Below are 16,003 nucleotides of genomic sequence, written 5' to 3' on the forward strand. Positions count from 1 at the left end.
CGGGCCCACAACCTGGGCATGTGTCCTGACCAGGAATCAAACCGGTGACCTCTTGATGTGTGGGTCAACGCTCAACCACTGAACCACACCGGCCGGACATGGTTTGCAGATTTTATCCTTGGCCCCAGTCAGGGTTGGTCAGGGTCTCTCTCTCACATTGATGTTTCTCTCTCTCCCTCCCTCCCCACTTTCCACTCTATCTAAAAACTAATGGAAAAATATCCTCAGGCGAGGATTAACAACAACAACAAAAAATAGAACAAATGGGTGAAGGGATGACAGATGAGCAAAATAGGTCAGGTTTCCAGGAAGCAGACTCGGATAGCCTGCAGGAGGTGTAGTGGGGAGAGCTCTCGGGAAGAAGGGGCAGCATCGGGCGGAGGGAGAAGCTGCACCGTGATGCGGTGCTGCCGTGGTCTCAGCCTGGAAAGCTTCAGCACCTGGTGGCCCTTCAGATGTCCCAGATCGAGGCAAGGGGGTACATGGCCCTGTACCCCCACTGGGGCAGCCACTGAATGTGGGCTATGACCAGAGTGGGTATAGGCTTAAGCAGTCCCCTTTGGCTGGCCCCAGCTATGAGTAGTCAGAAACCAGTACTCACTGCAGTGGGGAGAGCGTGCCTTCATCTTGGAGGGGATCTGGTGGCCCACCCCAGCACCCCAGGGGCCAGTGGCAGAGGGAGATCATGTGAGGTCCCAGCCTCAAGCTGTCACCCCACTCAGGCAGAGGGTCTGGGCCCTCTCAAGTGATCTGGAGCAGCAGCAGCAGGACACCAGCCACAGAGGGACCCAGGACCAATAGGAGGAGGCCCGCTCTGAGCACCATGGTCTGAGAAACACAAGCCCACTCCCTCACCCCTTCTCGTGAACCTCTCCTCCCTCTCACCTCCAGGTTTTGCAGTGGGTCGGAGGGCTTGCCAATGGCAGGCAGCACAAATCCCACCGCAGAAGTGGTGTGGTGGGTGATTTGTTCCGGTTATCCATCCAGGAAGGGCCACTGTCCCTGTGCAGTGTCCAAACCACAGCAGTCACAGGAACAAGAAGCTTCAGGGAGATGGGTCTCTGAGGAGGGCCACCCACGGCACCAGAGGCTGGCACCAGACCCTGCAGTGCCAGCCCGAGGTGCCGTGGAGTGTGCTGGTGAGCCCCACGGCTCAGCTCTCTCCCGGAGCTCCCATTGATGGGACACCAGCCAGGAAGCACACATCCCCACATCTCTGTGTTGAGGACTAGGGTGCAGGTGGCTGGGGCCAGTGGAGCAGGGAAGTGACCCAGCCACCTGGGTCAGTGTGTGAAGGACACGTCAGGATTTGCCAGCCTGACCCTGTTGTGCTCCACAGGGAAAAGGGAAGGAAATGGAAATACTTGATCCCTTGACCGACTGAGGGAGAGTTGGGAGCCTGGAGGAGCAGCACTAGGGGGTCAGGCCTGGCTCACGGCCTAGCACTGTCTTTTAATTACTCTTGAGACCTGCGAGTTCGTTGTGGAGTATTTATTCACTGATGAAGTCGTTCATGTATGGCAAAGCTGCTGTGGTTCCCGGCACGTCTCTGAGCCTCATTCCTCACCGGGAGAGTGCAGGTGACCGCACCTTTCTGCCCAGTTTGGCCAAGTTGTATAACTGCCTCACAGGGCTTGGCCCCTTGTCAGCTCACCCCCCTGCTCTGCCAGCCAGGCCCGCACCCTGCTTCCCTCTGGAGATGAGGCCCGCAGTGTGCTGAGAGGCTGATGAGGACGCCGTGGTGGGGCCTCCGTGGTCCCAGCTCTGAACTGCATGAGCAGGGAGGTGTCAGAGAGCACCAGCCATCCCAGCCCTGCGGGAGCCTGTCCTCGCCTGGGAGCCCAGCCCTGGCCCTCGGGGACATTGGGTCAGTCCCTGTCCGGCTCTGGACTTCAGACTCACTGTTGTCAACAGGAGGGCACGGTGTCTGAGCGCTGAAGTCCACGTGGACACAGCCCACATTCTGCAGCTTTCCCGGAGCCGTTCCTTTGCGCTAATGAGCACCCTGAGGGTTGTCACAGGAACGAAGTCAGGGCTCCTGCGCCGTGGCCACCCTGGCGCCCAGGCCTCTTGGTCTCTGTGGTGGGTTTGCTCCCACCTCTCACTTCTCTAGGCCCCTCAGTCTGGGAAGGTGGTCAGAAGGTTACACCTCTCTTGAGTAACACCAGTGTAGCTGCACAGCTCGTGTGTGTGTGTGTGTGTGTGTGTGTTTTCCTTGGATTGCAGAGCACCAGTACCTCATTCAGACCCTGGGTCTTGGCTGCACTCCTTTCATCTGATAGTCCCCTTCTTGTGTTGGGGCAGATGGAGGTTCTGGCCACCCCCCACTGACTCCTAACCACTCAGGGAGAGGGCAGGGTGTGTGGTGCGAGACCTGCACCGGGAGTCCAGGCCCGCTCTAGGTGTGTCCGGGCCCACCCCTCCTCTCCAGAGCTTGCTTTCATCCTTTCTGCATCAACCTGGAGGAGCTCCCGCCCCTTCCTGCCCCTCAGGACGCCCTAACTCCAGCTGGAGAGACAGCAGACAAGCTGGAGGCCCCGTCTGGTCCTGTAGCTGAGCACAGTGCTCCCGGGGGGAGCCAGGAGCCGTGTTCGCCAGGCAGCTGCAGTGACAGGCTCACCCTGCTCGGGATGAAAGGCAAGGGCTGAAATCTGATGTCTGAAATCCCCCGTTGGGGTTATGTGAGGTTTGCTGTGGGTTCCTCTTCCTCCTCTCTCTGGGTAGTCAAGCTGCACACCAGTTTCCTAGAAAAGGAGAAAAACACTGTGGTAGCCCAAAGGGCCATAGCTGAAGAGTGACTCACTCAGAGCAGATCCTGCTGACACAGAGCTCCCTCCCTTCATCCTTCACTTCCCTCGCCCCCTCTTCGAAGACGAGCCTGGGGGTTTGGACTCCCAGGGATCTGTGCGCCGCCCTGCCAACTTGGGCGGCGGTGGCCCGGCAAGGGAGTGTCGCCAAGCTTCAGGAGGTCTTGGAGCTGACCATGTGGTTTCCTGTGGGACAGACTCCAGGGTCCTCGGCAGGCAGAGCAGAGCAAGCCCAGCGGACCCGGTGCCCAGCTCTGCGGTCTCGGTGCGTTTTCCTCCACGCACGCGGGCTGGCAGGTCCTGTCACAGAGCTGAGGGAGAGCTCAGCCACACTGGCACGTGTGCTCCAGGGCCTGTGGGCACAGTGTGGCCCCTCTCTCCTGCCACCTCAGACATGGTGTCTTTCCCAGGGTCTCCCTTTGGTAGCCTCTGCCCACTGTCTGAGGGCGACATGCTAAGTCGAGCTAGCAGTCATCAGGGCCTGTTCCTCAGGCCCTGGGCTCAGTGCTTTCCCTGGGATTGCATTCTTATCTTGTTAAATCCTAACACAGTCCTGGGAGTTAGGTGCTAATGTTTTCCCTGTTTCACAGATGAGGAAGTTGAGGTTTAGCAAGATACTAAATAACATGCCCAGGACCACACAGCCAGGAGACAGCAAAGCCAGGATGGGAACCCGGGAATCTGATATCCAAGCCCACCAGACTGTCCCCTGAGTGGTCCTCCTCCCAGTGTCACGAGCCTCAGAGAACCCCTGCAGGACGCCTCGCAGCTGCCCTGGCCCTCTGAGCACGGGAGGAGCCGCAGTGCTTCTGCTCTGCGGGGACCTGGTTTGAGAGGCTGAGCTATCCCACGCTCAGGACAATGCCATGGGCGGTTCAGGCTGGAGAGTCCACTTCTGGGCGTGCTGTGATCCTTGGCCAGGACCCTTTGCCCGATCTCTCGGGCTCTAGCTGCCTGGGGGCCACCAGTCAGACGTCTGTGGCATCTGACCAGGCGGGCCTGTATGGAGAGGAGAGTCGACATTTCCATTTGGAATGCAGAGGACAGACTGGCTTTTGTTTTTCGCTGAGCCCTGTGCCAGCAGAATCCCCCAGATGCTGAAAGGCTCTGGGAGCCTTTTGGATGCAGCTTCTGGGGAATTCCACCCTCAACCCCACACAACCTGCACCTCTGAGCCAACTCTGCTCCCCACCCTTGAGAGGTGGCCCCAGGCCCCTTGTGTGGCTTCCTTTCCTGCCATCCTCCCTGGCTTCCCGGCCAGCCGCGGACATCAGAGCCGCGCAGTGGCCCCTGCTCATGGATAGAGAAGCACCCTTCCCCGCCGGCTGTCACCTATGGGGCAAAGAAGCCTTTCCTGGGCCACTTGAAGGGCCTGCCCGCCCCACCCCACTTCCCAAGTGTGACGTAAGGCGTCCTCTTGGCCCCTTCCTTTTGCTCACATTGTGAGCCTCCCGGGGGGTCAGAGCCCGAAGCTGCTCTCAGCCACAGCTCAGATGGGGGATCCGTGGTTTTCCAGGTCAGGGCAGAATCTGAAGTACAAGGCAGGGAATGAGTCAGCTTCAATGGCAAGGAAGGGAAGTCAGGGCCTGGGCACTGTCCAGGGACACAGTGGGCACCTGGGTGGGGTCAGTCCAGAGGGCAAGCCCTGGGGTCAGACCGCCCTGGGTTTGGATCCTTCCACTGCTCACTAGCTGTGTGGCCCTGACGAGTCCCTGCACTTCCTGTGCCTTCATTGCATTACCTGTGGGATCCCTCCGGGGTGTTAGGGGTGAATGAGAACCGCCGCATCAGGCAGTGAGGCCAGCAAGTGCTCGGCACGCATCGCTTCTCGGACTGCCAGTGATGCTGATTGGGAGTGCCATGGTGGTGACAGGGGTCAGCAGAGGGAGACAGAAGTAGCACCCAGAAGTGGGCGCCAAAGCTCTGCTGGACCTTTTCCTCGTGTGTACACGTGGGAATTGAACTATATCCCTGGTCACTCCCAATCTAGACATGAGGTGAGGTGGTTTGGGGACTCCCTGCAGTTGTTCTGAGCCCTGAGCTATCCCCCACAAGACTCAGCTAGGACAGCAGGTACAGGGGAGCTCCCCTGAAGCACTTACCGGGTCAGAGTGACTCCGATCCCTGCCGGGACAGCTCAGCAGGTGGCAGCCAAGAGTGACTGGCCAGCACCAGCACCACAGGCACCCCTACGTAGCCAGAGGGGAGCAGAAAAAGTGTGAGCGTGATTCCTTGCTCCCTGGACAAGAGGTGAAGGCAGCAAGGGTACCCATGGGGACAGACACCAAGGTGTGTTCACTCTCTGCCTCCCTCTCCCAGGACGCATCGGATAACCATCACCAACTTCTGCCTCGGGAAGCATCTCGTGAGCGAGGGGGACCTGCTGAAGGACCAGAGGGGGAGCCCCGCCTACATCAGTCCAGACGTGCTCAGCGGTATGTGCAGTGTGCCAGGCAGCGGCCCGAGCCTTCGCCACCAGGCGCACGGCCGGTCGCTCCAGCACACCCGGTCTGGGCCTCAGCGGGGCTCCGGCAGCACTGTGCTCCGGGTCCCATGAGGAAGACGACAGCCTTCGCCACACCAGTGCATGATTAATTACCCTCCGAGATTAGTGCTCAGCAGGAAAGATCTCTGTGAGTGTAGGTAAGGGCACTTGAAGGACTTCCCCGGAGAAGTGACATTTGAGCTGAGGTGGTCAGGATATGTGGGAATCACTGAGGAGTGTGACTAGGCAGACGCAGAACACATTTGAGGAGAACCCACCAAAGGCCCCTGTGGCTGCTGCTCAGAAAGTGAGCCTGGTTCAGGGCCAGAGAGGTGGGCAGGGGCCAGACCACAAAAGGCCTATGGAGGCCTTATTGCGAAATTTCGCAATAAAATTCCTTTATTTCGAGTGCAAAAGGAAGCCATTGAACAGGTCTTCACTGAGGGTGCCACGATGAGATTTGCATGTAGGAGACATCACTCCCTTTGTTCATTCATTCATTCATTCTGCTGGCATTTACCTGGCAAGGGCCTACCATGTGCAGGTTCTGTGGTAGACACTTTGGATACAGCGGTAACCGGCAGACGAGCATCCCTGCCTCTGTAGATGGTGAGCTGACTTTCCAGTAGGGCTGACACAGGTAATGCACAAATAAGTAAGGCAATGGCGTTGTTATTAACCACCATTCATATTTCTAAGTACCAGACACTGTGCTGAGTATGACATGCATTACCTGTTTAAAATCATGCAGCTGCCTTATAAGGTAAATATTCAGAGTTCCTTTTTTACAGATGAGAAAACCGAGGCTCAGAGAGATCAAATCTCTTGTCCAAAGTCACAGCTAACAGTAGCCTCGGAGGCTGGATCCCAGGGCTGCCTCCTGCCCAAGCCCGGGCTCCTGCTGCACCATAGGCTTCCTTTTTCCCGCTCGTCCTTTACCAAATTGGGTCTCTCCATCCTGATCCCTTAGGGGACCAAGGGCTTGTATCAGCTCCCACCCCTCCCATGTGGCGGTCTCAGGGTTGTCCCCAGGGTCTGTAACTACGTGGAGCTGTGTGAGGGCAGCCATGGCCGTGCCGCAGAGTGAGGTCTGGTGACTAGTGTGACCTGGGCAGTGGTGCTGACTTCTCTGGACCTCCATTTCCTCATCTATAAAACCGGGATGATGACAGCCTCTCCTTCATTAGGCCCCTGTGGGGTTAGGTAAGGCCTTAACCCGGTGTCTGGCTCAGTAAACATTAGCTGGCATCGGCATTGCTAAAGGAAAGCTTGAAGTTCAGTGTTTCCTCAGAAGCCAGAGCTCAGGAAGGACCCTGACACTTAGAGCCCCTATGGGAGCTTGTCTGCTGGAGGCAGCCGGCTGTTCGCCGGCCCAGGTCAGGGAGAAGACCCCGACCCTTCTGCGTGGGCCGGCCTGACCGGCACGGTGCCCCTCCCTCCTTGGCCGTGAGATGGACTCTCGGGCATCTTGGTGGGGGCCTTCCCGCTGCTGCAGGAGAAGCTGTGCCCTTGGTGGAGCCACACAGAGCTGCGTTGGCCCAGTGGACTCTGTGTTGGATAGTTACCCACTTGGTGGAGCAGGGTCTGATCTCCGCACAGCTGCCTGCCGTGCCAGCCACAGCAACCCCGTGAGGTCAGCGTCTCATCCCTATTTAGAGGTGAAGTAACAGGCTCTGAGAAGGGTCCATGGTACCTTCTGGAGGCGCAGGCCAAAGCCTGAAACAGATCCTTCGTGCACAGTACCACCCCCTTAAGCTGCTTGACCTTCAGTGGGCCTGGTGAGCCCTTGGGAACCAGCATCTTCTTCCCCAAAGGCATCTTCAGCCACCCAGGAGGCTTTGGGACCCAGAGGACAGTGTCCAGGGTGCCTGGTGCCCAGCAGTGTCTCTTCCACACCGTGGAGAGCTGAGTGGTGTTCCAGGATCCAGCGCTGCAGAGCCTGCTGGTGTGCCAGGCAGGGCACTGTCCCGGGGCTGGGCCTGCAGGGGCTTTCGGAGGGCTGGCGCTATTCCCGAGACTACTTGTGAGCAGGTCAGGCAGCAGCTCGCGCCTGGGCAGAGCTCTGCTGCTGATGCTGGGTGGTTGGCTCTCCTGACAACGGGGAGAGCAGGGCTTTTCCATCAGCCCTGGGACCCTGACCAGATTAGCTCCCTGGGCCTCAGTTTACTCTTTGGAAAAACGGAAAATACCTAACTCAGAGATATGGTAGAGATTTCATGAGATGAGAGTGTGTCTTCCAGTGCTAGCTCAGAGTTTACTCAACTGGGTAGTCATTCGCTTAGCAAGTGAGAGCCATGCTGGGCACTGGGCCCAGCGGGGAGCAAAGCCGAGAGGTACCTGTGAAAACGTGCCTTCCGGGGATAAACAGACAGACAAAGGATCCTTACAGGTTGTGCTAAATGCTACCAGGGAATCGGGAATTGAGGTTCTTGAGGTTCGTGGTGGGGGTGTGGCTGACTTGTCCAGAGCCGAATAGCTGTTTGTTGCACACGCACCTTGGCCACCTGCTCTGAGCCCTCTGCTGGGGAGCAGGCCCAGCGCCCAGAGCTCTCTGCCTGGCAGAGCAGGGTAGTGCTTTGAAGAGGAGGCAGGAGGCATGCCCGCGGAGGTGCTGGGTCTCCAGTGCATGAGCAGGATCAGCCTGAAGAGCAGGGGTGGGACCAGCAGGGTAAAAGCTCCCAGGACTGAGCCGGGTGGCCTGCTCTGGGAGGACCGGGGGTAGGGTGGAGGGGGTCCCCTGGATAAGATTTCAGGCAAGTAGCTGGTAAACAGAGGGAGTCCCAGAGCCATTCTCTGTCCCTCCCCTGTGTTAAGTGTGCGTGTATCTCTGCCTGCAGGCCGGCCGTACAGGGGCAAGCCGAGCGACATGTGGGCCCTGGGCGTGGTGCTCTTCACCATGCTGTACGGCCAGTTCCCCTTCTACGACAGCGTCCCGCAGGAGCTCTTCCGCAAGATCAAGGCCGCGGAGTACACCATCCCGGAGTGAGTCCTGCCTCCTTGGGAACGGGGGAGGCCAGCTGTGGAGGCTAAAGGGCCCTCAACACAGTGAGGCTGGGCGTCCTGGGTCCAAGACCCAGCACCAGCCCACCCACCTGAGCCCTCACCCTCTTCCTCCTGCTCCAGGGATGGGCGGGTTTCTGAGAGCACCGTGTGTCTCATCCGGAAACTGCTGGTCCTTGACCCCCAGCAGCGCCTGGCGGCTGCCGACGTCCTAGAAGCCCTCAGTGCCATCATCGCATCATGGTAGGTGGGCTGGCCCGGGGCTGGGTTCTGCCGTCCTACCAGAAAAGAAGCCTGAGGTTGTGCCTATTGCTCTGTCGGGCAGAGGCGATGTCCAGATTCTCCCCGGGGGCAGGATTGAAGGGCCCCAGCAGCACTCAGGGTCTGGCACCTGCCATCCTGCCAGTCGATGCCCGTAATGGGGGCATTATCTCACTGAGCTCTTACACAGCTTGGGAGGTAGAAATTGGCCCCATAATTGGATGAGAAAACTGAGGCTTGGAGAAGCAGAGTTGATCCTATCAGGAAGGGGTTGAGCTGGGACCCAACCCAGGTCTGTGGAGTCCAGTGTGCCTTAGGGCAGCGGGGACCTGGCCTTTGTGGGGAGCAGGGGCTGGGCCTACCTGGAGCCAACCTGACCTGACTGCCCCGCAGGCAGTCCCTGTCGTCTCTGAGCGGGCCCTTGCAAGTCGTTCCTGACATCGACGACCAAGTGAGCAGTGCAGACAGCTCCCAGGAGGTGAGTCGGGAGGCAGACAGGCCGTTACCCAGGTCCTGAGGGACCAGCCTCCAGGACAGGCAGGCGGGGCCGGGGCAGAAGTGGCAGCTCCCAGCAGGCTGCAGGGCCTCCTCAGCTTTGTCCCCAGCATTCAGAGTGGGAAAGGGAGACCTGGGCCCCCACCCTGTGCTGCCTGGGCCTGCCTGTGTCCGGCTCGGGGCAGTTCTGTGGCCTGAGAGAGGGCAGCTGAGGTGGCAGGGAAGCCCCACAGTGGCCCAGCCTGGCCCCCTCTCAGCTTCCTCTTCCTGCCCAAGCTCTCTGCCACATGTTGGCCCTTTAAACAGTCACATTTCTCTGCCCCTCTGACTCACAGGGTTCTCTCTCAACCTTCCTGCTTTTCATTTTCCAGATGATTCATTTTCTCCCAGTTTTCTCTTTTCCCCTGTTGCCCGCACTGGAGAAAGTGTTGGGCCCACGGTGAGGGCAAAGACCTGGACACAGGCAGACAGCTCCTGGGTGATCTTAGTGTGCCCCCTGGAGGGCAGAGTGCAGCCAGGCCCTGGGGAGCGATGCCGGCTCTCCTCTCTCTGGCCCACCCCGGAGTTCCACAGCCTGGCTCTTGAGAAGAGGGTCCCAGGCCCCACCCCCAGCTCCCACTCATCCCGGGACTGTTCAGCAGCTGGCCCCCAAGGAATGGCCACCCCAGCACATCTCCTTCGGTCCCGTGTGGTCTGTCCCTGCCCTCGTTCCACAAGCAGAGGCTGAGGCTCAGAGAGGTGAAAGATGCTCCCCAAAGTCACAGCTCGGAAGTGACGGAGCTCAGCCTTGAACCCAAGTTCGATTCCAAGCCCTGCTCCCCTCTGCTGCGGACCACAGGGACCTACCACTCAGTGTCACTGTCTGCCTGGGCTGCTCCCGGGCTGCCCAAGTGCTGAGCGCCCCAGCCCAGGGCTCTCGGTACCCTCTCTGAGGGGAGTCACTGCTCCACTTCACAGGCAAGGGAGCAAGGCTTCAGGGGTCATCTGACCTCCCCGAGGTCAGGGAGAAAGGAAGGGAGGGATCCGGCTCCCCACCAGGCCTGCTTCAGCTGGAGTGACATCCGGGGTGGCTAGCAAGGCCGGGTCCAGGGCGGTTGAGGCTTCAGGAACCCACACACTGCCACCAGCTAGCCGGGTCCCAGGGTGTCAGAGGGAGGGAGTCTCTGGAGCCAGGCGATCTAACACCCTCGCCCCTGCTCTCTCCCTGGGTGCCGCGCAGGCCAAGGTGACAGAGGAGTGCTCCCAGTACGAGTTTGAGAACTACATGCGGCAGCAGCTGCTGCTGGCCGAGGAGAAGAGCTCCCTGCACGAGGCCCGGAGCTGGGTGCCCAAGCGACAGTTCGGCAGCGCGCCCCTGGTGCGCCGGCTGGGCCACGACGCGCAGCCCATGAACCCCTTGGACGCCGCCATCCTGGCGCAGCGCTGTCTGCGGAAATAGCAGCCTCAGGCAGGGGTGCCAGCACCACCCGCACCTCTTCCCAGCCCCCAGCTGACACCCTGCTTTGGGGCTGGGCCCTGGAGTGCTGAACTCTCCCCCAGGCTGCCACAGAGATGGCCAGGGACAGCCCAGGTCACACATGGGGTCAGCAGAGGTACCACAAAGCTACCTTTTGGAATGATTGCTTGATTGTTTGGTTTTTTTTATCTGAAAAGCCTAGATAACTAATCTGCTTTTAATCATGACGTTTTAATCTACCTCTGTCTCTTTAACCATGCTGTCTCTGGGCTGAGGAGAGGGAGGAGGAGGGAGCCCACCCAGGGCCTGCCCCGGGCAGCTGCTCCCCACAGTCCAGATAAGCTGAACGTGCAGCTGGCCGCTGGCTCAGAACGATGCCCACTGCACTGCCTCCCAGCCCTCCCGTGGTCAGTCTCCTCCCCTCCCGACCCCAAGCCCCTCAGTCTAAGCTTTGGAAAACCTTCACCTCATCTTAAGTGGAATTCAAATATATTTATTTTTATACTGAAACCAACTTCTCTCCCATCACCAGGTGGCTTGGCCCATGGCCACTCCCTGCCCCTAGCCTGGCTAGACAGCAGGGCACCCACAGCCCACAGATGGGCCCCTCCTCACCCCAGGCTCAGAAGCCCCTTCTTGCCGGCCCCTCTCCACCTCCAGCCCACCGGTCCCTCCTTGCTTCTGGTGATGGGGAGGCCTCTCTCGGTTTGGTTCTCTTTCTCCCATCTCGGTAGCTTCTCTGAGGTGCTGTACACGCATTAACCCCGGTTTCCTTCCCCACCACTCAGCGCGGTGACGCGGGAGATGTGGAAGAGGTGTCTGGCGGCTGGGCTGGGACGGGTGCTCTGGGCTGCGGCCAGGGGCCCTGCTTGCACGCCCTCTCCCCGCGCCTGCTCCGCTCAGAGCACGCGGGCATCACCCTCCTGCCCTTCCTCATAGTAGATGTGGTGTCTCTCCCAGAAGACTCCAGCCAGGTCCTCCATGGGGCTGCAGGGCTCTTGGGAAGAATTGTGGGAACTGGGGGGCCCTGTCTGGCTCGAGAACAGCCCTACTGCCCTTTTTTGAGCCGAGATTTTGAAGTGGATGCCCGTCTTGCCAGAAATGCTGTTCTCACCAGAATGCCCCCCACCACACTCCCTCACTGGACTTGGCCCTGCCCAGTGCCAAGCGAAGACCTTCCCCAGCCTCCCCACCAGACCCCTTGGAAAGGCCAAGTGTTCCCCTCCAGGCAGCCCTGGGCCCTAGGCCTCCTGCCTGTCCTTGCTCTCCAGTGGGAAGGTGACCGAGGTCTGTGTGACCTTGTTTCCCAGTGTGAGCTGCCCCCTCCCCAAAAGCTGACTCACTGTGAGTGACTTGGGCAAGTTCCCAAACCTCCTTGTGCCTCAGTTTCCCCATCTGGAAAAAATGGGGCCACCTCTTGCCAGCAGTAGCAGGGCCACCCATGCCCCTTCCTCCCCATCCCCCACCCCAGCACTTGGGCGCCTCATGCCTCTGCCTCAGTGGGTCTGAGGGAGCCCGCCTGAGCCCAGCACTTACTCCCCTTGAGCACCAAGCTCTGCCTGTCAGCTGTCCGGCCGCTGAGAGCCAGGGTGTCATGCTTTGGGGTCGGGGGATGCCCTCTTTTCTATATTTATTTCAAAAGAAGTCTCCTAAGGGAGTAGAAATGCAGTCCAGCCCTGTGACTGCCCTCCTGTGGGGCTCAGCTGTGCCCCTTGCCCAGCAGTCTGCCCGGACCCTCCGGGCCTGCTTGCCACGTGTGGTCTTTCTCCTCCTGTTCAAAGCAATATCCTCCAGATCTGCAAAGCCCTGTCAGACAGAGGTAGGTCCCTTCCAAGGTCAGCCCATGTGTCTGACTACATTTCTAGCAAAGCAAAGGAGAGGAGGTTGGGTCTGCCCTCACTGACTGTCACACGCTGAGAGAAGTCCAATTGTAAAGAAACAAAACAAAACAGAAAAAGTCACAAAAACATTTGTATAAAGACATATTTTTGTACTACGTGGGGACTCTTCCTGCATGTCAGCAATAAAACTTCCGATCTGGAGCCACCGTGGCCCGTGTGTCTGCCGTTCTTGCCCTCCTCTCCTGCGACTCTCCATGTCTCCCTCCAGCCAGCCAGGCAGGGCAGACCAGGGGTGCACTGGATCGCGCCCCTACCTGGGCAGCCAGCTGGCCACACGCCATCACTGCCTTGGTGGGGGAGGGGCCGGACTACCCAGCATTCTCCCAGACCCGCTGGTCCAGCCTGCCCCCAAGTGCCCGGACCCGTTCAGGAAGGTGTCCCAGAGCGGCTGCGGCTGCTGCATGCACAGTAGTGATCCTCTCTCCTGGCCAAACCCCCATCTGGGGTGAGGAGACCTGAGCCAGACGGCCCATGTGCCCACAGGCCCATCCGGGGCAGCTGGGGTAATAAGGGCCAGGCCAGGCCCTTTCCTGAATCACCCGCTTCTTCCCTCCCCTCCGTAGGAAGCCGAGGGGCTTCCTTCCTTTCTCCTTTCCTTCCTTCCTTTGCTTAAATTTAGACATTGCAGACTGAGCGTCGGAGCAATGGAGCTAGAGGGAGTCAGGCCCCTTCCCAGGCACACGGCAGGCCCAGGCGGACTGACTGTTCAGGAACCCCACAGGCCCAGGTCACAAAAGGAAGAGGGATCCGTGCCGGAGGCCCTTCCCAGTCAAGTGTCCACACAGCCAGAGGGGATGGCACCTCTCCAAGATCTGAGAGGCCCTCGTTCTCTGCAAATACTTCAGAGCAGACCCCCAGGTCCCTCATCCCAGCATCCAAGTGGCTCCCCATCTTCCTGTCCACCCCCAAGTTGATAGAAATCTTGCCCATTTCATCTGGCCCATATCTTCTCTATCGAGCTATCCTGGATGCGCCACCAGAAGGGACCCTCACTCCAGCCCAGCACTGCCACTCCGGCTGCTGCAGCTGCCGCCTGGGCCTCGGCTCCATTGTCAGCCTCCCTCCTGCACCGGACGCCACATGCTCAGCCTCTGCGCTGCGCCCTGCGTCTCCTCAGCATGTGCACGTGTCAGGCTCATGGTCAGCAAGACCCAGACAGCAAGCTGCCTGCAGGGTCGGTTTCACTCTTGTATCCTCAGCACCTAGAACCCCGTGCAGCTCGCCCGCCGGAATGGTGGGTTTATTGAGCAAAACTTTTTAGATCGCTCTCCACCAGTTAGCTTTTTTATTTAATCCTCACCAGAGGATATTTTTCCATTTATTTTCAGACAGAAAGTGGGGTGGGGAGAAACACCGATGTGAGATACATCGATCTGGGGACTGAACCGCAACTGAGGTACGTGCCCTTGACTGGAATCGAACCCGCAACTCTCTGGTCCACAGGCCGATGCTCTAACCGTTGAGCCAAACTGGCCCGGGCTCTCCACCAGTTTTTATTATGAGTCCCTGAAGCAAAGGAAGGGGAAAGGACCAGAAAGGTGCATGGGACCAACAGCCGCCTATGCTCCTGAGAAGTGAAACAAGAAATGAGAAGTTTCTATCCGTTGACCGTCCTGCGGGTGCGGTCTCCGGGAGAAGCCAGTGGGCTGCCCAGCCACTTGACGTGGGAAAGGATGTGAGGCAGTGGTGTCTCCACGGCTGAGCTGTCCAGGCTCCCGAGCCGGCAGCTGCAGTTTCATCTCTCCCTCTCCCACACCCCGTGTCCTGTGGGCCACTTCTCATGGTCCCCTGAGGTCTGAGCCCCATTCTCCCACTTCCTGGCCTCCCTGTTCGGCGAGCCCAGCCACACTTTGAAAGTCGGATTATTGCCCTCTCCTGCTTACACCCCTCTGGCGGCTTCTGCCCCGCGCAGGACAACATCTAGAGACCTGTCTGGGGCTTAGAAAGCGCTACACCAAAAGGCTCTGACCTGGCCTCCGTCTAACTTCTCGGCCCTCCCGCGCTGTGCCAGCCACATGGGCCACCTGGCTGCTCCTGACAAGCCGAGCACAGCTTCCACCAGGTCTTTCATTGGCTGTTCTCTGGAAGACTCTTCCCCCAGATATTTGCATGTTTCCCTCCCACACTCCCCCACTCCCCTCTGCTCAAAATGCCACCTCCTCAAGGAGGCCTTCCCTGACCACGGAGGCCAGGTCTTCTCTAACCCCTCCCCTGCTTTATTCTTCTTCACTGTGCTCATCACAGCCTAACACTGTATCATCTGTTTGACCAGTGATCACATCTGTCTCCCCCACTCGAATGTTGTCCAAAGGACAGGAATCTTTTCAGTGTCCATGTGGGGTAGGGAGTTTGGGGGCTGGTCGCCACAATGACTGGGGGGTGCTGCTGGCATTTAGAGGGCGGGAACCAGAGACTCCAGACAACCCCACAGGGGAGGCAGATACCACCTCCTGCACCACACGGGCAAAACCTTGTTTATAATCACCAGAGCCAAGAATCTAACTGCACTTTACACATAAACACAAAAGACTTGTGTATACACATGTGCACTGAATTCTTGGGAGTGCAGCTGTGCAAAGTGGAGGACATTTGTACTTTGTTTGGTTCAGAATGTTACCAGGAGTTCTTCATTGTTCCAGGCACCAACACCGCCGGTACCCAGCGTCAAGCTGCACACACAGCCGCGGCTTCCCGCAGCTGGTCCCTTCACAAATCCGCATCCTCACCCTTTTGTTTTCAGTTGATCTTAGAGAGAGAAAGGGAGGGAGAGAGAGAAACACCGATCAGTTGCCTTCCGCACGTGCCCCAACCAGGGCTTGAACTCATCACCTTCTGGTGTACGGGACAACATTCCAACCAACTGAGCCACACCAGCCAGGGCTAGTTCTTTTTTCAATTTTTTTTCTTTATTGATTTTAGAGAGAGAGGAAGGGAGAGGGAGACATAGATAGAAACATCGATGAGAGAGAACATTGATTGGCCGCCTCCTGCATGCCCCCCACTGGGGATTGGACCCCCAACCTGGGCATGTGCCCTGACCCTGAATCGAGCCGGCGACCTCTTGGTGCATGGGTCGACGACGCTCAACCACTGAGCCACACTGGCTGGGCGGGCTATTTTTTTTATATTATGACATATATAAGTATATGTGTGTATGTTTTATTTATTTTTTTTTTAATTTTTTTTTTTTTTGGTACATGCCCCTAGCGGGAACCGAACCTGGGACGCTCTGGTCTGCAGGCTGACACTCCAACCGCCGAGCCAAACCGGCCAGGGCTGTGTGTATGTTTTAAATTAGATGTGGAGGTGGGTATATTAGCCATACATTTCATTCAGGAGTATAAAAGGAGCAATACAAAGAGTCAGCTTTGGGTCTGACGGGGTGGAGAACCGTGACCTGTGGAAACTGGCTGGGAGCACGGGCTCTGAAGTTCAAATTCAGGCCCCACCCTTTACATCCATGTGACTGCACATATGTTACTTAACCTCTCTGGACCTCACTTTCCTCATCTGTAAAATGGGAGTCAACCTACAAACTTCGTGGTTACTGGGAGGACTTGAGGGGTTGAGGCAGCATAGCAGTTAGTCGGGTACCAGG

The 16,003-nt window shown here is 58.4% G+C and overlaps 1 protein-coding gene across 2 annotated transcripts in view; it reads left to right on the top strand.

Moving 5' to 3' along the window:
* STK40 (serine/threonine kinase 40) overlaps positions 1-12,555 on the top strand; it is a 40,299-nt gene extending 27,744 nt beyond the window's left edge. For both annotated transcript variants that reach the window (XM_036255746.1, XM_036255748.1), the window contains exons 7-11: positions 5,127-5,242; positions 8,130-8,274; positions 8,416-8,535; positions 8,947-9,031; positions 10,268-12,555. In XM_036255746.1, the coding sequence (XP_036111639.1) occupies positions 5,127-5,242; positions 8,130-8,274; positions 8,416-8,535; positions 8,947-9,031; positions 10,268-10,486 (685 nt within the window). In that variant the 3' untranslated portion in view covers positions 10,487-12,555. The remainder of the gene's footprint in view (positions 1-5,126; positions 5,243-8,129; positions 8,275-8,415; positions 8,536-8,946; positions 9,032-10,267) is intronic.
* Positions 12,556-16,003: the final 3,448 nt, after the last annotated feature.

Source organism: Molossus molossus, unplaced genomic scaffold (assembly GCF_014108415.1).
Source record: "Molossus molossus isolate mMolMol1 unplaced genomic scaffold, mMolMol1.p scaffold_m16_p_12, whole genome shotgun sequence".
Classification (NCBI taxonomy): domain Eukaryota; kingdom Metazoa; phylum Chordata; class Mammalia; order Chiroptera; family Molossidae; genus Molossus; species Molossus molossus.